Source organism: Lemur catta, chromosome 5 (genome assembly GCF_020740605.2).
Source record: "Lemur catta isolate mLemCat1 chromosome 5, mLemCat1.pri, whole genome shotgun sequence".
Taxonomy (NCBI): domain Eukaryota; kingdom Metazoa; phylum Chordata; class Mammalia; order Primates; family Lemuridae; genus Lemur; species Lemur catta.
Window position 1 is genome coordinate 40,521,631 of NC_059132.1, and position 23,913 is coordinate 40,545,543.

The following is a 23,913-nucleotide window of genomic DNA, read 5'->3' on the forward strand; positions in this document are numbered from 1 at the left end:
GTATGGACACAAGCTTTCAACTCATTTCAGTGTGCAATTGCTGAATCCTATGGTAAGACTATGTAGCTTTGCAAGAAACTGCCAAACTGTTTTCCAAAGTGGCTGTAACATTTAGCATTCCCACTGGGAAAGAGTGAGAGTTCCTGTTGCTCCACATCCTCATCAGCATTTGGTGTTGTTGGTGTTTTGGATTTTAGTCATTCTAGTAAGTGTGTAATACTATCTCAGTTTTTTAAATTTGCAATTTCCTAGTGACCTGTGATGTTGAGCATCTTTTCATATGCATATATGTATGGTGAGGTGTCTGTTCAGATCTTTTGCCCACTTTTAATCAGGTTGTGCATTTTCTTATTGTTACACTTTAAGATTTCTTTGCATATTTTGGGCAACAATCCGGTATCAGGTATGTCTTTTGCAAATATTTTCTCCCAGTCTGTGGCTTATGTTCTCATTCTCTTGACATATATATCTTGTTACAATTTGTGATCATGTGCACATTTTATAACTTGCTTTTTAGTATAACACAAGTATTTCCAATTTTGCTTTAAACTTCACATTTTAAAGGGCTGTGAAATAATCATCACATTTCTTCCTCTGTAACCCCACTCTACAGGTGAAGGGAGATGAATGGTAATTTGCGTATGCTAATCCGCAGAGCACCGGGACACTCCTAGGCAGTGTCCCCACTGTAACCCAACCAGTGCTTTCCGCTAGGTCAAGCCGGCAGAGGTTTCTGTTTCTTCTTTTCTTTAGGCCTACCGATTCGCTTGAAACAAAGTAAAAGCGCGCCCCGTTAGCTGGCGAGAGAGCTCGGGTATTTACGACGCGGGCACAAGGCCTGGCTGGCGGCGGGGCGGGCGCTCTGACAGTCCTCCTTCTCGGCGGGAGGAGGCAGAGCGCGCAGTCCACGCCCTCCCGCCGAACGCACTCAACGCGAACGCGCGGCCACCGACCGGCCTCCCGGAGCGCGGCTGTCCCGGCGGCCCACACGTCAGGACCCCCGAGCACCGCTGTCCGGGCGAGACCGAGCGAGCGCGGCTGGACGGCGGGGCCACGGAGCCGGGCGCGGTGAGCGGGCGGGCGCGGGGCGGCCACTCCCGAGCCCACCGAGCCCAGGCCCGGAGACCCCCTCGTCCGGGCTTGGGCACCCTGCCCCAGCCCGCCCGGCGAGACCGCCGCGGCGTCAGAGTAACCGCTAACCCTCCCAGCACCCCTGTTTCCCTCACCCGGGGCTCGGCAAATGCGCCGCAGAAACGAAAGTAACTCTCGAGCGCGTGTGCGCGGAGGCCGCGGCAGCCGCCAAGCTCGCCAGCAGCGCGTTTCCGGGTAGCAGCCCGGCTTCCCGACCCCGGGTGCGCGCGGGGCGGGGGCGGGGCCTGCGCGGGGCCGGGGCGGGGTCCCGGAAGTCCGGCGGCCCGCTGTCAGCTGTGGCGCAAGCTGCGACGCTCCTCTGTCGCCCGCGATCTGGGCGCAAGTCGGGAGGGCGAAGACCTGCCCTCGGGCCACGACTAGGGTGTGGCGGTGGCATAGTCGCTTTGGTGTGAACGGCGTTGTTGTCTTTGTAGGGACGGTGGGTTGTTATGTAGTATCATTAAGAAAAAGTAGTGCGTGCTCTTGCATAGTTCTGTCCCTGCATGGGACTTCTCATGAACCCTTGGAAAGGGCCTTTTGGTGTTGCACTTGGGACCGCAGCTGGCTGGGAAGTCCATTAAGAGCATTCCTGCGAAATCTTAGACGTCAGCTGGCAAATGGGAAAGGAGCGGCCAACAGCGGCTGAAGGGACAAATGCCATAACCCTAGGAGGCTGCTTTGGTCGTCAGTGGCTTTCATGAAGTCCTACAGACTCTCTTTTCAGAGTTCGGAAGAGGATAGGCTGCGCCGCCACAAAGCCTCGCAAGGATGGGTGGGGGGAGGAGGTCTGGGGTCATTTGGCTGTTCCGTGATCGTTTGTCTTGGGCAAAGCGTGAGGCTGTTCTAATGAAGGAATTTTGAAGTCCTCATGTCTTTAGGCCACTATTAGTTCTTCCCTTGTTTACACTTGAAGAAACCAAGGCAGGCAGTGAACTTTGACATGTACAGTGACGTAGTACTCATCCGTGTTTTGTGACTGCCAGGAAGGTGCACTGAGTAAGGAGGAAATTGTGATCAACTAGATTTGTGGAGTACTGCAGCTCTTCCATACAGCAAAGTGAAGGTGAGGCTTGTTTAAAATGAAATTTTTATTGATAAATTTTTATTTTTATTGATAAAACACCAAAAACAATTAATTTTAATTTTCATCTATGTGCATTATATTTTGCCCCAGAAATATGTTGTACTTTCAGGATTGTGAATCTGAATGAGTATTAAGAAAAATTCCTCAAATAGCAACTTCCAGACTGGGCAAGCTATTATGTAGTGGTTGTTGATCCATAACATTTTCCATAATATGATCCAAGAATTTGAAAAATGTATATAATTTCCCATGCTTTGGTTGGATATTATATTTTGGCAAAAATGGTTGACTGTATTAATCTGTACAATGTTGATTTTGAACCATATATTTCCTGTGTTTTTGAAATTCTGTACATTCCCTTGTTTCTGACTATAGTATACTTATTTAATATAGGTGAGTAAGGCTGTAAGATTGAGTCTTTGCATCTGGATTTTTCCAAAGTCAAAAATCTTTGCTATCTAGAGAAACAGTATGTGTTAATGAATTGAGAGTGAAAGTTTGAGCATCAGGACAAAGGTTTGATTCCAGAATCTACTACATTAAAGTGAATCATTTAGCTCCAAATCTTAGTTTCTTCATTTGTAAGTTGAAATCATGATAAAATTTACTTCACGGGTCATAATGTGCTCATGTAGGTGATAATACTTGTTTAAACTCTATTTCAGTCTGTCTCTTGATGATCATTAGGCCCTTCCTTGGTCAGAGCTCTTGTTTATCTGGGCAAAGCACCAGGCTGCTATAATCAAAGAACCTTGGAGAAGTCCTTTGGTCACTTGGATACCCGAGTAAAATCAGAGTTCTGTTAGCAGGGAAGAAGGGGGCAATGGCAGGTAGGCAACCAACATTTTCTATCATACTCTCGTTATGCATGGTTATCATGGAGAAATGGGGACAATTTAGTTAGAATATTGATATATAGATTGACCCTGCCTTAGAAGGTAATATGCGAAATTTCTTGGAATTTCCCATTAATTTCAATAGTAAAAGATCACTTCCCTGAGTCCCTGAATTAATATCCATTTATTCAAAAACATTAACAAATTCCATTAAAATGCACAGAATTACATTATTAGTTGAAATTAGTATGCCTTCATTAATTGCTCTGTAACGTGGCTATGTAATAACATGGCTATGTAACAACATGGCTATGTAACATGGCTATATAACCTGCCTAAATTCAGTGTTTTTGTGGCTCATGGGTATCCTTCACTAAACTGCTCACAAGGCCTTCCTGAGATACCCAATGCTTATAAGGTTGAATTGTCCATGAGGGAAAAAGGGGTTGGGGGAGGATAGTAAAAACAAAAGAAATCACTGGAAACCATGCAAATGATGTATATGATTGAGATCTGACTAAACTAGCATGGCAAGACTATAAGGAGAACTGACTTAGGTCAGTAACTGAGCTCACGAAGTCTGGCGGACCCCCCTGGAGGCCTCCTTCCCCTGAGCTCCAGCGCACATGCAGGTGGCACTGCAAGTCCTGTTTGGTCTTGACAAATTTGAGGAGACGTGGCCTGGACTGAGAGAGAGATACCAAGTAGAATTCCTCATAAAGTCCTCATGGCATTTGGGCAAAAGATTTCAGGGCATGTCGTAGTTCCTGTTTCCTTACTGTTTGTGAGCATTTTTTAATGTTATTAAGCATTCTTATACTCCTAGACATATTTCAGAGTATGGATGGGCCGTAACTTAACCTCTCCTTTGTACATGTTAATTATTTTATGTGCTTTTGCTGTTCTATTTAATGTTACCAGGAGCATCCTTGTACATAAACTTTATCAGCATCTCTGATTTCTTACATAATTTCTTAGAGTAAAGAACTACTGAGTAAAGGAATTACTCCTTTCAAAAAATAAAATTTTTATTATAGACTTAATTTGTGTTTATTGTAGAAAATTTGGAAAATGTAGTAAAAGTGTAAAAAAGAAAGTACAAATTACCATCCAGATGTAATTCTTGTTAACATTTTGGTGTCTTTCCCTATATCTTTTTTCCTGTACATTTATCTATATCTGCTTACATATATATACATACACAGAGATATATTCAAATATAAATATGTATTATTTTTACAGATTTATTCCTTGAAAACAGTTTTGAAAGGCTATATAATATTTTGTCTTATGAATATGCTATCATTCATTTAACTATATCCTTTAAAATATTTTAGATAGTTTAATTGAGTTCTTTTTAAAAAATACTTATCCATTTAATGATCAGCTGTCATGTCAGGTTCCGTGGCACTGGAGACAGTGCACAGGACAGTTTCCTGCCTTCTGTGAGCTTCATGGGAAAAAATTTTCAAATTACAGCTGTCATAACTGTTGCAGGAGAGAAGTACATGGTGCTGTATAAATGTCTAATGGGAAAACTTAGGATGGCTTCCCTCAGGAAATGCCAGTTTGCTGAGACCTGAAGAATGAGCAACATCTCGTCAGGCAAGAGGTTGGGAGAAGGTGCCCTAAAAGGGCAGCAGTGGAGGGCAGGACAAATTACCACATGTGATGGGGAGGTTGTGCCTGCTCCTGGGATCTACAGCAAACGGAAAAGGAGGCATAAAATCAATGTTCTGACTTTTATGCCCTCTGTCTGCCCCCACCCCGATCTCATCCTCACGAGGATTGGTCAGTAGAGACCTGCTGAGCAGAGTGATGCCAGCGCACGTTGGCATTCTGGAAGCCTGGGTGGGCGGCCAGGCCAGAGCCAGAGCCAGAGCCATAAAGCAGGCAACAAAGACATTTTCACATATATTCCTTTTTCTCATACAATCTTTAGCAGTTTTGTGAGGGGGTCATTATTCTTTCATTTTGCAGATGAGGAAGTTGAGGCTTAACTTCCCTGAGGTCACAGGGCTAATGAGTCACAGAGCTAGAGTTCACGTGCATGACAGGAAGGCTCATGGTGTCCTTTCCAGCTCCTGCTGCCTCACCTTCAGCCCCTACCTCACCCCGGCTCCTCAGTCTCCCGCCTTTATCCAGGCAGCCTCCCTCAGCCCAAGCCGTGCAGCCCTTTGCACTTCTTCCTCAAGGGCACTTCCTCCTGCTGGGCAATGTCTTCAGCATCGTGGGGAAGGTAGCCCGTAGAAGCTGCTGTGTGGGCCTCGTTTGCTCGGCAGGGCCAGCCCGAAGCCTTTGGACACTGTGTAGGAGGCTGGTCACCTGAGCCACCTGCAGCAGGCTACTGGACAAGACTGTTTTCAGACCCTCCCTCCTAAAGGTACTTTTTATTCTTTAACTCCCTGCCCTCCAACATTTTGTTATGACAAACATCAAAGTGCAAAGTTAAAAAGGTTATACAATGAACTCCCTGATACCCCTTATTGGTATCATCTTACGCTCTTGCTTCATCACATAGCTGCCCCTCTCCGTTTTCCCATGGCTGTCCATCAGTCTGTCTGATTTGTTGATGCATGTCCAAGTAAATTGCTGATCGCAGTACACATCTGCCTACATAATTCAGCATGCTTACCATTAACTAGGGTTCCATGTATTTACAGGTTTTCCTTTTGGTGTAAAATTTACCTGCAATTCTTAAAACTACACTTGCTGAGTATTGACAAATGCATATGGCTGTGCAACTCTAGCCCTCACTGATACTATAGAACATCACCAGCACCCCAGAAAGCTCCCTCATGCCCCATCTCGAGCCTCACCCTGCCCATGGGCAACCAGTGTTCTTTTTCCAACACAGATTAGTTTTGACTATTCTGGAACTTCATATAAATGGAATTATATAGTATATATGCTTTTGTATAAGGCTTCTTTCACTCAGTGTCATGTTATTTGCATTTCATTCATGCTGTTTTATGTATTAATAGTTCATTTTTATTGCCAGTAGTATCCTGTTGTGTTAATATACTACAGTTTTGTGGGGTTTTTTTGTTTTTTTACCCATTCTCTTATTGATGGACAACTGTTTCCAGTTTGGTACTATTATGAATAAAACTGCTATGAACATTGTACAGGTCTTTTTGGACACACAGTTTCATTTCTCTTGGCGTTGGAATTTCTGAGTCATACTTATAAAGTATGTTTAGTTTTATAAGCAAAATATATGCATTATGAAATGTGAAATATGTAGGTGCTATTTTGATGGCCTTCAAAATGTCAATGAATATTTCATGCCCTATCAAGTAGTATTTTTCACTGTCTGTATTGAGATGCAGGTATTTCTGGAATATAAAACATCCATAACCCCTCTTCTACCCCCCACTCAAAACAGAGACACGCACACACACCCTAGTGTGTATGTCCTGTTGGTATGCATGGAGTTTCTGTTTTGCCACAAAGCTCTTTGCCAGTCCTTTTTCTCAAATGGTTGTACCATTTTATACTCCTACCAATAATGTATGAGAATTCCGGTTGCTTCCCACCTTTGCCAGTATTTGGTGCTGTTAGTCTTAATTTTGGATATCCTGGCTGGTGTATGGTGGTATCTCATTGTGATTCCTCATGGATTTTTATTCTTCATTTCAGTTTGGGGAAAATGAATGAATATGAATAAATGGAAGAAAAGAAGGGAAGAAGGGTGAACCAAATAGTTCTGTTTTGAGATTTGACATCATATACTTCACAGCACTGTTGGACAAGTTCTCCAAATTTTCATCCCTTTTCACATCTTCCTATTCCTTTTCAAGAGTGCATTGTCCTTTTTATATTCCTCACATTCCTTTTATTGTTCATAATTACTTTAAAATTATTTATTTTCTAATGCTATTCAATAGTTCATTTACCTGAAGTTCTTTGGTGCCAAGTACTACTATTTGTTGCATTTTCAGGGTCTGGCTCATGGTGAATTTTTTCTTTTGTGTTTTATAATTTTGGAAAGAGGGCTCATGTTAAAGTAAGTTTTATTTGGGGGAATCCTGTCTGGCTTGGTGTTGTGTTTGCTTTAACTTTGTAACCTCAGCATGTCATCAGCCTGTGACCACTTCCTGCATAAAGTTCTTAGCTTGGGGAGTCCTTGCCTTATCTTATGAGCTTCAATTTAAAGCCCAAATCTGTTTGAAGACAGGCCCAAGGTTATGAATTCACACAGACTTGTTTAAATGCTTCATGTCCAATCCAAGACAAATACGTTCATTTGTTGATAAGCTGCTTTTTTTCTAGTTCATCTTTTCATAGAGGGGTAGCATGCTGAGCAGTGCCGTGTAAAGGGGGGAGTCTTCATTCCAACCCTCTTTTCTTGCATGCTGTGACCTCAGCTCCTGTCCCTGGCTGGGGTTTAAGCCCCGACTTCCGGATGGTGAGGTTGGTTAGTGCCCCACAGGGCTGCCATGTGGGCCACTGCTCACATCTGGTGCCCTGTTTTTTGTTTTTTTGGTTTTTTTTTTCTGTCTCTAGAGTTCTTTTCCTTTCCACTGAGCTCTGCTGTGCATTTGAATGGATGTTTGCATTATGTTATCCAACATATACAGGTCCTTTAGTGGCGGGACGGTTTTTAAGATTTTCTAGTGCTCCATATTGCCAGAAATGAAAAGTCTGAAGGAATAAAAATCAGGGTCTTCTGTGATTCTTAGAAATATGAAAAATAGCTCATTTTACAGACCATAAGTCTATTCTCAAAAAAACAAAGGGACACCAACCATGTGGTGGGACTTTATAAAAATGTATGTTTTTGCCCTGAGTTAGCCTCTATTTTCTTTACAGGCAGGTTTCTTTACAGAGGGAAAAAAAGTATAATTTTGAGCATTCAGAAAGCAACCAGACATGTCCTTGGATGACATTAAGATGAAATCCAGTGACTTCCTGGAGAGGGAAGATCTGGACAGTGGAGGCTTCGGGAAGGTGTCTTTGTGTTTCCACAGAACCCATGGACTCGTGATAATGAAAAAGGTCTACACAGGGCCCAAGCGCACTGAGTGAGTTGGGAGCAGAGGCGGGTGGGCCCAGCTCCAAGCTGGCATGGAAGGTGGCTGTTGTGGAGGTGCGGGTCCGTGTGGGGATGAGCCCGATGCTGGTGTGGTGTCAGGGGTGATGATGACACCTGTTGTTATCACCGATGGGGATTCCAAGGCTGGGTGTGGCTAGTAAATAATGGAAGAGAAATGAAGGGGAAGGAAATTGAGAAAAACAAAAAGATAAGGGTGGTGAGGGAGGCAGTGAGAAGAAAACAGGAGGTATCAGTGAAAATAGATTAATTCACTTCTCATTTTTGGTGAGGACCAGCCCTAAGTATGAAAAAAAAAGGCAGTTCATTCCTGAAAGGTTCCAAGAACCCCCTCTTTAAAGCCATCAGTGGAGTGGTGGTACCTCTCTCCTTGCCAGAGTGGTTAGGAGAGAGGCTATGTTTTTTGTTGTACTGTCCAGCACAATATTTTTTTTTCTTTTAGAGAGAGTTTCACTTTGTTGCACAGGCTGGAGTGCAGTGGTGTGATCATACCTCATTGTAACCTCCAACTCCTGCAGCACAATCTTTTTTTTAGGTTACGTAACTGCTGTTCACATCTTTTTCATTCATTCATTCATTCATTCATTCATTGGTTTTACATTTCTTGAGCATGCAATGCTAGTTATCGGGCAGGCGGGCTATAAAGATGAATGAGAAACTGCTGTGCCTTCCAAGGCTCGTGGTCAGTGCCTGGAAGAGATCAGAACATACCCAGGAGTGTGACCAACACACACGTGACGTGGTGCACAGGAGGTGTGGGCAGGGCTCTGGGGCATGGCTCTGCTCGTCTCAACGTGGCTCCTTTCCCACCCACAGGTACAACGAGTCCCTCCTTGAGGAGGGGAAGATGATGAACAGACTGAGGCACAGCCGGGTGGTGAAGCTCCTGGGCCTCATCATAGAAGAGGGGAACTACTCCCTGATCATGGAGTACATGGAGAAGGGCAACCTGATGAGTGTGCTGAAAGCCGAGGTACGGAGTCTCCACCCCACGCACACTCCTGTGCCCAGCACACCGGCCTGGCCATCTGTCAGGGCTGCCATGTGCTGTTCATTTGTGCCTCGCCGGTATAAAATAATCCCTTTGTGAATTGCTTAGTAATTTGGATTTTCTGAAGTCAGTCCTCGTTAAATTTTCTTTGCCTTTCACTGTCCTGGGGGTGGTCTCTGTCCTCTCAATCCTGCTGACAGTCCTCTGTGTCATGCACTCTGTGTCTTAGTACTGTGGTTGGCTGTCTACCATACCCGTCAGCCACTCTGCAATCCACGGTCCAGAGCTGGGCCCTGTCTTCATGAAGCACATGGTCTCATGTGGGGTATATGCACCATGGATGACAAATACGGGTTGACTGATGGAAGCATCTACACTATAAATGACTGTGACAAATATGGATTGATTGATTAAGTTGTGTACACTATACATGAATGTGAGAGAAGATAGAGTATTAGTGGTTGTAATTTGATACCATTCAAGAAATTTTTATTTTAGGTTGAATGTATAACATTAGTGGCAACAACACTGGATAAGATTTAAAACACAAAAATAAAAATTGTTTACCCAAACCAAAGAATTTTAAAACATCGTAAAAAGTTTATGAACCTAGTAAGATGAAGGCCTTGTGCCAGTTTCTCAGGAACTAGCAAGTAGCCAATAGGCTGGAGACGAGTAAAAGGCAGGTAGGTAAGTGAGCAGGATGGTGCTTTGATAGACGTACTCAGGGGCAAGGGAGCTGTGGAGTGGAGAGGAGAGGCGCCCACCCACTGGGATAGACACAGGCTTCCAGTCTGAAGGACAAGTAGGTGTTTTTGAAATAGAGAATTCCAGACAGAGAGAATGGCATGGAGAGTCTGCTAAGCTGGGGGAACCGTAAAGCACTGGATTCCACCAGAACGTAGATTGTATGTGAAGAGTGGTGGGATGTGGCTGCCTTTATGGCAGATACTACCCCTTTTCCACCTTCTCCCCACCCCATGATTGCCAAGTGAACAGACATTTGTTGAAAATACCTTTGGGAAGAATAAGATTGATTCATTGATCATAATAAACATGGATCATGGTTTGATCAGATTGCTTTCCTCCCCAAACCAGCTGAGATCAGCTGTTTGAAGCAGGCATTGTGATTGGGAGAGAAGCCACCCGGGACTGAGGCATCCTGCAGGCTCAGGCAGGAAGTCAGGAGGACCTGAAAGAAAGAAGCAGAAAGCGGGTGGGAGGGGGGCCCTTTGCTTGCTCAGAATTTTTTCCTAAGTCCAAAGCTATGCCAAGGAAGAAGGGAAAAAATATCTTTTTCTACTTTCTGTGTGATGGTGATCAAGCTATCAATACTGTAGTTCAGCTACATTATGTCCTAAATATGGTTTGAGGGGTACACTTGGGAATCTAACGTTCATCATTAAAATTATTTTCCTGTTAACCAATAACCAACATACCCATACATTTTTAGGAAACATCCTGTTAATTTAATAAGCTGGCTTTTCAGAGTTAAGCAAAACTAAAATTTAATCACTATACTAGAAACTGGAATTGTTTATATTATGTTAACATGGGTGTTCATATAACTAGAATATAATTATGAGTATGAGTAACCTAAGACTCTACAAAGACCTGAAGTATCTGACATAAGGCCACCAAATTGGTGTTAATTAACTTCAGCATGGTTTTAGCATCATGTTTATCTCATAGATTAATTTTTACATGGCTGTAATCAGTGTGAACCTATTCCTTTGTATTCTTTTTTCTCTTATTTCACATGTACATTACCATGACATTGTTCCCATATTTAAAATAAATATACTGTCACATCATATGAGTATACAATAGAAAATGTTTATTTGTATATTTATTCATCTGTTCATTCAACAAACATTCCAGGTACCACCCTAGGTACTAAGGATACAATCTTAAATAATAAAAATAATATATGTTTTTGTTCTCAAGGAGCTTAATTTTATAGCATTTTTATGTTTTACCAGATTGGCATGGAATTTTTGTTTTTACACTGACCAATACAGCATGAGTGCCCTTAGCCCTGGAATGAACTCTCTCCTGCCTCACAGTCACGGCAGTGCTGCAGAGCATCTGCTAGAAGGAAACCTGGTAACCTGTCCTCAGGTCCAGGTCCCGCCCCTCTGCCTAGTCTGGGACAGATTTTTATTCCTATGAAACAGTTGCTTTGGCTTATTTGATTACCTTTGCATTTCATAGACTTAATATCACTTATTTTTAGATCAGTATCCCACTTTCTGTAAAAGGAAGGATTATTGCGGAGACCATTGAAGGAATGTGCTACTTACATGGAGAAGGTGTGATACACAAGGACCTGAAGCCTGAAAACATCCTTGTTGATGGTGACTTCCACATTAAGGTAAACCATAATCTGTAGGCTTCTAGAAGGTTGGCTAATTTTTAGTTTTAATTTCCCACTATAAGTCCATTCTTGTAGATGGTAGATGGTAAAGGAAGACCTAGCTCAGCTTATAACTGGTGGTGGTGGTGCCAGAAGGCTCTACCAAGGCTTGAAAGGAAAGATTCAGGCTTAATGGAGTCAGGAGATAGCTGGCAGGATGTAACTCATATCTTACGAGAGGAGTGGAACTGAATGGGGTAGATGAGAAAACCTCTTTCCTGGAGTGTGTTTTCCTCCTCTGTTAGACAGACAATGGAAACATTCAAGACTTAACCTTGTTCACCTAGGAATGGGCCATTTTCCTCATCATTTTCTCCAGCAGATCTGTGTGAGCAAGACTCTCCTCCTCTGGAAATGCAGGGTAATGTGAAGGTGTGTGCAGAAAATCCTTAGATTTCAGATACGGCCTGAGAGACAGATCAGTAGTGAGTTGGCCATTTTAGCATCAAAAACCTCTGTTTTGAAATTTGGCTGATTTATAATTTTTATTTGTTTACTTCCATCTGCATTAAAAAAAATCAGTTTCTTTTTGATAACTCTTTCCATTATAGTAAAGAGAACAAGGGAAAGGGATGTGTCTTTTGTCCATGCAAGGGCAGGGTTTAACTAGGGGGGCATCTCGTCTAATTGGTTTTGGCCGCAGGAATCCAAGCACGAGAATCTGAAAGGGGAAGTGACATCACGGGGGGACCCAGGGCCTGCTGGCACAGGTGTCCTCTTCTACCAGAAGATTCTGCTTCTAGCACTTTGCCCTCAGCTGGGACAGATGTTTATTCCTATGTCTCTAAAGAAGGGTCTTTCTTTAAATCAATACCTCATCTCTTATATTCTAGGTTAGAATCTGCTAATTTTAGATAATCATGTGCCAAAATTCATCCCCAGATGCTTGCTTGGATTCCTAGAGGCAGACATGGAACTGCCAACTTTGGTTTCTTGTTCACTGTGTGGTTCTGGCGTTTTGTCCTGCCACCTCCGTCTCTGTTCTGTGTCTGACCTTGGTATTTTTCTCTCTGCTTTCTTGTCTGTTTTTTCCCTTCTTCCCATCCCATCTTCTCTTAGGTTCAGGCTACCAACTCAAAACTGGCAGCACCACAGTCCTTATCCTCTGTGTTTCTTTGGGATCCTTGGACACTCGCATCCCTGGGCCTCTGGACACCATTTGGGGAAGTAGAAAGTGTTGTACCTGGTCACTATCTGCTATGTAAATCTGCAGAGAAGAAAATATTGTTTTCCCCTCTAGTCCCAGAAATAGTTGAAAAACATGCGCAGATTTGAATAAACATGCTTTTTTTTTTTTTTTTTTTTGAGACAGAGTCTCGCTGTGTTGCCTGGGCTAGAGTGAGTGCTGTGGCGTCAGCCTAGCTCACAGCAACCTCAAACTCCTGGGCTTAAGCGATCCTCCTGCCTCAGCCTCCCCAGTAGCTGGGGCTACAGGCATGCGCCACCATACCTGGCTAATTTTTTCTATATATATATTTTAGTTGGCCAGATAATTTCTTTCTATTTTTAGTAGAGACAGGGTCTCGCTCTTGCTGAGGCTGGTCTCGAACTCCTGACCTCAAGCAATCCACCTGCCTCAGCCTCCCAGAGTGCTAGGATTACAGGCATGAGCCACCGCGCCTGGCCTGAATAAACATGCTTTATTGTTGCTCATGTCAGAAATATCTTCTGCTTTTCCCCTTCCCTTTTATTGCATAGGGATTGAGATACCAGAATTTCACGTGAATGTTTCTTGGGGGAGATTTTCCAGATGGCTATGAGCCTGTTCAGAAGTGGCTGTTATAAACCTGCCCAGTGCCACCATTTCTGGAAAATTTACTGTACCTCACATACATTGGATAAGTCCAAAAGTTAAAGCCAAATCTACTTTGCTTGTAGCCTTCACAGAACAATCCCATTGCCTTGGTCCCTTTTGCAGATAGCGGATCTTGGTGTTGCTTCCTTTAAGACGTGGAGCAAACTTACTAAAGAGGAGCACAATGAGCAGAGGAAAGTGAACAACACCTCCAAGAAAAATGGCGGCACCCTCTACTACATGGCCCCGGAGCACCTGAATGACATCAACGCAAAGCCCACGGAGAAGTCAGACGTGTACAGCTTTGCCATAGTACTTTGGGCAATATTTGCAAATAAGGAGCCATACGAAAGTAAGACATTTGTAGAGAAGTGGGATTTTAATATTAATCAACATTATTATATGAAACAGTGGGCTTCAATGAAATTAGTTAAGATTTATAATTATTTGTTCATTTAATGTCAGTCTTACCTGCTAGACTCTGAGTTCCATGAGGGCTAGGACCACATCTGAGTCATTCACTGCTGTCTCTTCAGCTCTACACACATAGTACCTAGAACATAATAGGTGCTCAGCAAATTTTTGTTGAATGAATGAGCAATTCCAGTTTAGGAATCAGAGATTACAAAATGAGTAGAAGCCTCTGTAGTGTACCTAAGCTTGGGAGATGTTGTAAAATTCCAGGATTGTTCCTGGACAGGTAGGTTTGACTGTTTCTGCTTATGAGGACTTAGCCTTTCACACTACAAGACATACACTTTATACTTTCACTCGTTCACTTTACTCCTTCATTCAAAAACTATTTTTTCTCAGTCCTGACTGTGGGCAATTTTGTCAACATTGGAGTCATAAAGATGAGTAAGTTGTGGCTCGTGCAGGAGAACAGAGACATTCTTCAGCTCGTTTAGTGCATAAGCTGATAGACATTTTCCTACACATTCTTCTTGGGTGATTCTCAACTACTGTGGCTTAATGATCATCTCTTTGCAGATGCCTCTTACATCTCTGTCTTTGGCCCTGGCCTGGATATCCACCTGCCTCATGGTCAGATCCATCCCTCGCACCAGAAGGTTCTCCAAAGCAGCATCCCCCAAACGAGTGCATGTGCTCAGCACTCCCCCTGCAGCCCGGCCCACTTTACTCCTCTTCATGTGCTCAGAAAGTTGCATCTCCATCCTGCTACTGAGTTGCCCAGCCAGAAACCTTAGCGTCTTTCCAGGTTCAACCTCGCCCTTCCTCTTCCACATTCAATCAGACTTCACAACCTATGAATTCGAGATACCTATATAACTCACGATGTGTCTTCAACCTGTCCAATCTTCTCTCTGCCCCCACCGGCCTCTGATTAGTCCAGACCCTCCTTGTTTCTGCTGTGGGCTTCTCCCGAGGTCTGCTGTCCTTGTGGCAGCCAAAGTGGTTGTCCTAAACGGCAAATGTGACCCTCTCAGTCACCTATTGAAAATCCTCCTCTGTGGCCTTCAGGATACAGTTCAGATTCCCCAGCGTGGAAGACAAGGCTCTTCAGGACCTTCCTAGCCTTAGCCCTTGCCCCTCCTCACTGGTCAGCATGCCGCTGCACTGAGTGAGTAATTTCTGGGAGGCATCATGATTTCCGTAACTGTTAGTCTAATTCACGTCTCTTGCCTGGAATCCTCCTCAAGAGTTCTCCTTCCCCATTCTGGATCTGACCATGAGGCAAGTGGATGTACAGGCCGGGGCCAGGGCAGAGATGTAAGAGCATCTGCAAAGACATGTTCTGTACCTGCTGATTTTTCTGGACTCAACAAAGCCTCCATAGACCTTCCATTCTAGTCATGGCTGTGTTACCAGAACCCCTTGTCCTTCCTTCTTGAAAGCAATTATCACTCTATATTTTAAGTCACTCTCATTAAACTGAGCTCTATAGAGGCAAGGGCTGTACTGTATTTGCCTTTGTATTAAAATCTAGGGCATGCCATTGGCTTTACCCACATAATCCGTTTGTTCTGTTTACCAGCAGGCAGCTTTGTTATGAATTTTGTCTTTCATCTGCAGACATTTAAATTCTGTTTGATCGTCTCTGTAATGGAAGATGTCAGCTCCTTGTCGCAAAGCCATTCTGTCCCAGAATGAGGCGGCTATAGCACAAGCACAGCCTAGGCAGAGATAAATCAGCAGTATCGTCCAAGTTCTGTCACCTTCCTGTCTGAGAGAGGGGCTGGACCTAAAAGAAAGTCTCAACATAGACTCTTCTTTGCTTTCTAGATGCTATCTGTGAGCAGCAGCTGATCATATGCATCAAGTCGGGGAACAGGCCCGACGAGGATGACATCAAGAACTGCCCAGAGGAGGTCATCGACCTCATGCAGCTCTGCTGGCAGGCTGACCCGGAAGCTCGGCCAACGTTTCCTGGTAAGAGCGTCTTTCGTGACTCTGTAGGATGCTTCCCGTGTGGTGATTTTCCTAGTAAGATGTCAGGAACGTGGTTTGTGCCTTCAGAAAGCTGAGTTCCACTTTACTTGTGGTTTCCAACTGATTTTCTAACTGATTTTCTAGATTTCAAACATTTTGTTCAATGAAAAGATGCCGTCTCTCTCAAAAGCATGAAGGCATATAAGGCCTCTTTTTTTTTGTAATTTACTTTTTTTTTTTCTGAGACAGAGTCTCACTTTGTTGTCCGAGCTAGAGTGCCATGGTATCAGCCTAGCTCACAGCAACCTCAGACTCCTGGGCTCAAGCAATCTTCCTGCCTCAGCCTCTCGAGTAGCTGAGACTACAGGCGTGAGCCACCATGCCCAGCTAATTTTTTCTATATATTTTTAGTTGTCCATCTAATTGCTTTCTATTTTTTTAGTAGAGACAGGGTCTCGCTCTTGCTCAGGCTGGTCTTGAACTCCTGACCTCAAACAATCCGCCTGCCTCGGCCTTCCAGAGTGCTAGGATTACAGGTGTGAGCCACCGTGCCTGGCCTGTAATTTACTTTTAAAATTGTGTCAAAATATACGTAACATTAAATCTAACATCATAACCATTTTTAAGTGTGCTGGTCAGTGGCATCGAGTCCATTCATACTGTTGTGCAGCCATCACCACCACCCGTCTCCAGGGCTTTTCCATCTGCCCAAACTGAAACTCTGTCCCATTAGCCAATAGCTCCCCATCCTCCCTCCTCCAGCCCCCAGCACCCCCTGTTCTACTCTTTCTGTCTCTATGAATTTGACTACTCTGGGTACCTCATATGAGTGGAATCACTAAGTATTCGTCCTTCGGTGTCTGGCTTGTTTCACTTAACAGAATGTCTTCACGGATCATCCATGTTGTATCATGTGTCAGAATTCTTTCCCTTTTTAAGGGTGAATAGTATTCCATTATGCGGCCGGACCACGTTCTGTTTATCTATTCATGTGTCTGAGGGCACTGGGGTTGCTTCCACTGCCTTCTCATTCCTCCACTGCTTTTCCTTCTTTCCCCTCCCCTTGTTTATTTTTTATTTTTATTTTTTTCACCCTCTCCACCCAGCTTTTCCTGACTCCGGGAAGAACCAGGCAGAGAAGTCCCCTCCCTCGTTTAGCTGGTGTCTTTAGAAGTGTGTTTACTGTTTGGTTTGGCCCAGAGAAACTGCGTGCCTTCAGGCAGGAGGCCCTGGTGTCTAGTACGATCCTATCTCTTGCTCTGTCTACCTGGGCATTAGTCTCATTAGTGTCTTTATCACAGTTGCTGATTTGGAATTTAAATTTTTATTTTACTGCTTTGCCCACAGATTGAGGTAAGTAATTCAAAGACAATAGATTGTAAATATTTTATGTTAGAAAATGCTTAAGAAATTTAAAGTACTATTTTTTTTTTCATACAGGCATTGAAAAAATATTTAGGCCTTTTTATGTAAGTCAATTAGAAGAAAATGTAGAAGAGGATGTGAAGAGTTTAAAGGTAGGCAATATAGCAGATGCTCAAAATATTAACATGTCGAAACATGTATTATCAATCAATGCATAAGAATAAGAAAAAGAAAAGAAATATAGGATTGGAAAGGAAGAAGCAAAAGTGTCATTATTCACAGAAGATAGGAAATGTACAAAGGAAACTCAAAAGAATCTTCTTGCATCAATAATAGTTTATCTAAAAACTGTAAAATAAATACTCAAAGTTATAAAATAAATACACAAGATCAATTATATCTTATTGGCCACAAATAGTTAGAAAATAAAGATTTTTTTAAAGATACCATTTATATAGCATAAAAAATTAGCAGCAATAAATTTTACAAAAGTAGTAACTCTTTTTTTTTTTTTTTTTTTTGAGACAGAGTCTCACTTTGTTACCCGGGCTAGAGTGAGTGCCGTGGCATCAGCCTAGCTCACAGCAACCTCAAACTCCTGGGCTTAAGCGATCCTACTGCCTCAGCCTCCCGAGTAGCTGGGACTACAGGCATGAGCCACCATGCCCGGCTAATTTTTTTGTATATATATTTTTAGTTGGCCAGATAATTTCTTTCTATTTTTAGTAGAGACGGGGTCTCACTCTTGCTCAGGCTGGTCTCGAACTCCTGACCTCGAGCGATCCACCCGCCTCGGCCTCCCAGAGCTAGGATTACAGGCGTGAGCCACCGGCGCCCGGCCAAAAGTAGTAACTCTTAAAGTATAAACCTTTATCAAGAGGCATAAAACAAGACTTAAGTAAATGAAATGATTTGGAAGTTGCAATATTATGAAGATATTCTTCCCAATCTGATATATAGAATCAATGCAATTCCCACAAAAATCTCAACTTTTTAGTTTTTGCATGCATGTGGCAAGTGGATGTGGGGAGTGGAACTCGGCAAACTCATTCTGAAATCCATGTGGAAAAGCAAAGAGAAAGAATAACCAAGATGCTCTTGAAGAGGAACACGACTTGTGTTGGAGAAGGGCTTGTCTTATCAGGGTCTTACCAAGAATGACTATGAAGCTATATAGTTAAGACAGAGCAGTGTTAGTGTAGCGTAGGCAGAGTCTGTTGGAATAGAGTTTGAACCCCCAAACAGATCCCCACACAGAAACTTGATTTTGACAGAGATGGCACTATAGAGCAATGAAGAAATGAGGGTCTTTTCAATAAATGATATTTAGACAATTGGGTGTCCACATGAGACAAAAATGAAATTGGACTCCAACCCTATACCATACCAAAAAAATCAATTCCAGGTTGAATACTGACAGAGATGCGAAAGACACAATTATAAAGCTATTGGAAAAATAGGAGAGTTTCTTCCTGTCCTCAGGTAGGGAATATGCCACAAGATACAGAAGTATTAACTATAATGGCAAAAATTGATAAATTTGATTTTAAAACTTGTATTCATCAAAAGAGATTAAGAGATTGGAAAGACCAGCCACAGACTGGGAGAAGCGAGCTGTAACACACATGTAACTGACAAGGCACTTGGATGCATACAATCTAGAGAAATCTCATGAATCAGAAAGAAAAAGAAGGGTAACACAATGAAAACGTGGATGAAATATTTGAATGGGTGCTTCACTAAAGAGAATATTTAAATAGCCAATAAATACACCAAAAATGTATAACCTAACTGGTAATCAGGGAAATGCAAATTAAAGCCACATGAGGTAATGTCATGTTTGTTCAGATTGGCAAACATGGCGAAACTTTTCTAAAGAACACGAAATGTGTGCATGGATGGAAAGACTTGGTATACTAAAGCTATCAGTTGTCCCCAACATCATTTATAAATAGAGTGCAGTCCTAATTAAAAGCGCAACCAAATTCTGTATGGAATTCAACAAGCTGATTCTTAAGTTTGTATGAAAGAAAAAATGTACAAAGATAGCCAAGAAAATTGTGAAGAAGGAGATTAATACAGTATGGTGTTACAGCAAGGGTGATCAAATAGGTTATAGGAATGAAGAGTCTTTCCAGGTTGGGTTCTCCAGAAGGGGTCGTTGAGTTGGAGATCCGGGTACAAGGAAGGAGTAGGAAGCAGGAATGGACAGAAGTCAAAGGGCATTGAAGCCTGTCAGAGAACTTTGGCCACCTGGCAGGCAGGAGCCCTGAGCAAGTGTTGGCTCTCAGGCTTGTCCTACAGACTGACAGGGCCAGGGCGTGTACCCTTTCCTTTTGGTAACTGGGCATGGGCTGCCCCAGGAGGGAAGTACCTTGGTTGGGCAAGGCGGCTCACAGCTGCCGTTTAGGCAGTTTTCTGACTCATCTCCTTGTAACGAGGCAGCAAGTCCTTCCTGGAAGGGGAGTCTGGGAGACGACATGCCTCTGTGTCTGCTACAAAGTCCAACATGAATTCATGTCTATTTCTTAAGCTGCACGCAAATTCACAAGATAGAAAGACAAAGATTATTGTGTTTGACCTCATGAACATGAAAAGATGGTTGAAAAGGAGGAATTGTGTTTAGCAAAGTATTACTATCTGGAATATTTGATGGGGTACCTACAAATAAAAAACAAAAATAAAGGAAAAAAATAGGCAAAGAACATAGACAATTCCAACGAGAACTATATTGACTAAGAAAATTCAAAAAAGATATTTGGTCTTGCTAACCAAAAAGCAAAATGAATCAGCTATAACTTTCATCCATTAGATTGACATTTTTAAAAGATTAGTAGTATCAAGTGTTGGTGAAAATGAAGAATAACAAGCAGTCTTGTGCAGTATTAGTGAAAGTGTAAACTGGTGAAGTTTACTACAATGAGAAGCATCTAACAAACTTTAAAAACATGTCACTTTTGCTACAGTTCTACTCTGAGTAATCTATCCTACTCGCTAGGGTGCCCAAAGATGTAGATTCAGCACCTTAGTTTGTAAGAGCAAAAAATCAGAGACAACCCAAATGTCCATAAGTAGATGCCCTAAATTATGCTTTATTTAAACCACAGAATACTATGTAGCCATTTTAAAGAAAGAGGTGGAAACTAAGATGCAAATAGAAAGATCTTCAAGACTTCTTAGTGAAAAATTAGGTCACAAAAGAGTACTTGAAGTATGATCTTTTTAATGCTAAATGTATATATGTATATATATATTTGTATATTTCTAGAATGTATATGCAAATGCCTAGAGAGAGAATAAAAAGGATGCACCTCTAGGGAATACCTCTAGGGATAAGGATTACCCGTAGGGAATGGGAAGAGCAAGGGTTGGAAGGACGTTCAGGTGTTGCTCCGTGTGATCCTGTGTTATTTGAATCTTTCAAAAAGACTTTGTACTTACGTACGTTGTGTAATAAAAAAATAACTATAAAAAGAAAACAATCACTTTTATAAAGTTAAAATAACATAAAATACTTATGTTAAGTAAAAAGCAATATATAAAATGCTACAAAGTATGAACATAATTAATATCCTCTGTCATTCTCCCCCAAATCATGCATATATTCATTCAGCTAATATTTTTTGACCACCTACCTATGTAGTGGGCACTGCGTTAAGAGTAAAATACAAATATGACTAGGAAAAAAAACTTTAAGGAAAAATATCAAAATGTAAACTTCGGGTAAATGTAAAAAGTATGGTAGGTTTTTAAAAATATATAATTTTATGCATTTTCCATATTTTCTATAATGAATATTATTACTTCAATCAGGAAAAAAATTTATTTTTTATTGTAGTAAAATACACATAACCTAAAATTTACTATTTTAACTATTTTTAAGTGCACAATTCAGTGGCATTAAGTGCGCTCACAGTGTGGGGCACACATCACCACCGTCCATCTCCGGAACTTTTTACCATCCTAAACTGAGACTTTGTACCCATTAAACACTAAGCCCCCATTCCTCCCTCCCACAGCCCCTGCTAATCTCTGTTCTATATTCTATCTCTGAATTTGCCTATTCTAGGTAGCTCATAGAAATAGGATCACCTAATATTTTTCTTTTTGAGTCTGGCATATTTCACTTAGTGTAATGTTTTCATAGTTTATTCATTTTATAGCATGGATCAGAAATTTATTTCCTTTTATGGCTCAGTAATATTCTACTGTATGGATATACAGGATGGGCATCTCTAATCTGAAAATCTGAAATTGAAATGCTACAAAATATGAAATATTTGAGAGCCAACATGACACCACAAGTGGAAAATTCCACACCTGACACATTTGCTTTCTGATAGTTCAATGTACATAAACTGTTTCATGCACAAAATTATTAAAAATATTGTATAAAATTATCTTCAGGCCACATGTATAAGGTATATGCAAAATATACATGAGGTGGGATGTGGTGGCTCACACCTGTAATCCCAGTACTTTGGGAGACCAAGGCAGGAGGATCACTTGAGGCCAGGAGTTTGAGACCATCCTGGGCAACATAGTGAGACCCCATCTCTATTTAAATTAAAAAAAAAAGAACCATAAATGGCTTTCATGTTTGGACTTGGGTCTCATCCCCAAGATATCTCATTATGTATATGCAAATATTTCGAAATCCAAAACACTTCTGGACCCAAGCATTTCAGATGAAGGATACTCAACTTGTACCACATTTTGTTTATTCATGCATCTATTGATGGATGCGTGGGCTGTTTCCTTCTTTTGGCTATTATGAATAATGCTGCTATGAACATTGGTGTAAAAGTATCATTCCCTGCTTTCACGTCTTTGATGTGTATACCTAGGAGTGGGGAAGTGCAAGATCATATGGTAATTCTATGTTTAACTTTTGAAGAACCATCAAACTGTTTTCCATAGAAGGTGCACCATTTTACATTCCCTACCATCAGTACACAAAGATTCTAATTTCTCTACATCCTCACCAACACTTGTTATTTTCTGTTTTTTTTTTAATTATAGCTATTCCAATGAGTATGCAGCAGTATTTCAAGGTGGTTTTGATTTGGATTTCCCTGATAATGATGTTGAGCCTCTTTTCATGTGGTTATTGGCTATTTGTATATCTTCTTTGGAGAAATGGGTATTCAAGTCCTTTGCCCATTTTTGAATTGGATTGTTTGTTTTTTTGTTGTTGAATTGTAGGAGTTCTTTATGTATTCTGAATATTCATCCCTCATCAGACCTATATGATTTGTGATTTTTTTTACCAGTCTATAGGTTGTCTTTTCACTCTATTGATAGTGTCCTTTGATGCACAAAAGGTTTTAATTTTGATGTAGTCCAATTTATCTATTTTTACTTTTGTTGCCTATATTTTTGGTGTCATATCCAAGAAATCATTGGCAAGACCAGTGTAATGAAGATTTTCCCCTATGTTTTCTTCTAAGAGTTTTATAGTTTTAGCTCCTAAATTAAGTCTTTGATCCATTTTGAGTTAATATTTGTATATGGTACAAGGTAAGGGTCCAACTTCATCTTTTTGTATGTGTTTGTTCAGTTTTCCTCATTGAAAGGTCTTGGCAGCCTTGTCAAAAATCTATTGACTATATATGGGAGAATTTATTCGTGGGCTTTTTATTCTGTTCCATTGACCTGTGTCTTTATGCCAGCACCACATTGTTTTGATTTCTGTAGCTTTTCAGTAAGTTTTGAAATCAGGAACTATGAGTCCTCCAACTTTGTTCTTCTTTTTTAAGATCATTTTGGCTATTTGGGAAAATTTTTTTTTTTTCAAATATTTACTACTTGTAAGAGCTGTATGGAATTTCTGCCTTCTGAAAAGAATTCATTCTTCTCATTATAATTTTCTGGAACTGAATATTTTCTGCTATATACTAAAGTGTGTATTTATGCTCCTAATTATAGAAAGAGTATCCGGACCCAAATGCAATGGTGAAGAGAATGCAATCTCTCCAACTTGATTGTGTGGCAGTACCTCCGAGCAGGTCAAATTCAGGTAACTTACAGTATCGTCAAAATCTATTTATTCATTTATATGTTTGCTCATTCACTCTGCTCTCTAAAATACTATTCGGGACCATATGGGAAACAGAAGAAACTATAAAAGCGAATACCCTCTTTAAAGGAATTTATTATAATATTCATGAGTCAAGTTACATATATTTGAACTATTAAGTAACAGTGTGCTCACCAAAATCATAGAGCATCCTAAACATAAGAGGCATAATGGATCTGATAGGGAGAAAGTGACAATTCAGGAGAAAGAAGAGGACATATGTGGAAGCAAAGTCCCTGAGGAGGTTGGGGGTGACTGGATCTGGATTCCAGCAGGGATATTTGTGTCGTTACAACAAAAGGGAAGGTGGAGTATATGCTATTGAAGCCACTTAGCAGCTGTCTGATCTGGGGCATATTACTTAACCTCTTCTAAACCTCACCCCTCAAGTCGTGATAATTGCTCCCACCCTCAGAAGGCTTTTACAGAGTGAAAGAATCCATGGAAAGTGCTTAGGACAGAGCTGCTTGATTCCTATTTTCCACCCTGAGTCACTCCAAGGAGGCAACCTCCTCCTCAACCCAAGTCCCTTTCTTCCTTGGTCATCCCTGTGACACCTGCTTTTTCTTTTTGCTTGTTATAATTTCCCTAGTGCTCTCTTGCTGCCAGCCAGGGGCTCCTACTTGTTATCTGCAGAGCTTGCAGAGGAAGACCACCTCCGAAATGCTTTCTGCTTGTCTCTTACTTGTTTTCAGTATGTTACTCTGAGGTACGGATGCATGATGGTGCTCAGGTTTTATTTTACTTTTTGCTGTTTCGTGAAACCCAT

The 23,913-nt window shown here is 41.6% G+C and overlaps 1 protein-coding gene across 8 annotated transcripts in view; it reads left to right on the forward strand.

Annotated features, from left to right (window-relative positions):
• The first annotated feature begins 906 nt into the window (after nucleotides 1-906).
• The window catches only part of RIPK1 (receptor interacting serine/threonine kinase 1), a 30,467-nt gene continuing 7,460 nt past the window's right edge, over nucleotides 907-23,913 (forward strand). The window contains exons 1-9 of one of the 8 annotated variants that reach the window (XM_045551584.1): nucleotides 907-1,068; nucleotides 2,115-3,045; nucleotides 7,867-8,078; nucleotides 8,924-9,080; nucleotides 11,335-11,472; nucleotides 13,433-13,661; nucleotides 15,554-15,700; nucleotides 17,141-17,217; nucleotides 22,994-23,084. In XM_045551584.1, the coding sequence (XP_045407540.1) occupies nucleotides 7,927-8,078; nucleotides 8,924-9,080; nucleotides 11,335-11,472; nucleotides 13,433-13,661; nucleotides 15,554-15,700; nucleotides 17,141-17,217; nucleotides 22,994-23,084 (991 nt within the window). In that variant the 5' untranslated portion in view covers nucleotides 907-1,068; nucleotides 2,115-3,045; nucleotides 7,867-7,926. Of the gene's footprint in view, nucleotides 1,069-1,411; nucleotides 3,046-6,010; nucleotides 8,079-8,923; nucleotides 9,081-11,334; nucleotides 11,473-13,432; nucleotides 13,662-15,553; nucleotides 15,701-17,140; nucleotides 17,218-22,993; nucleotides 23,085-23,913 lie in introns of those variants that run through there. The other 7 variants (XM_045551585.1, XM_045551587.1, XM_045551589.1 and 4 more) reach the window with 7 other exon arrangements.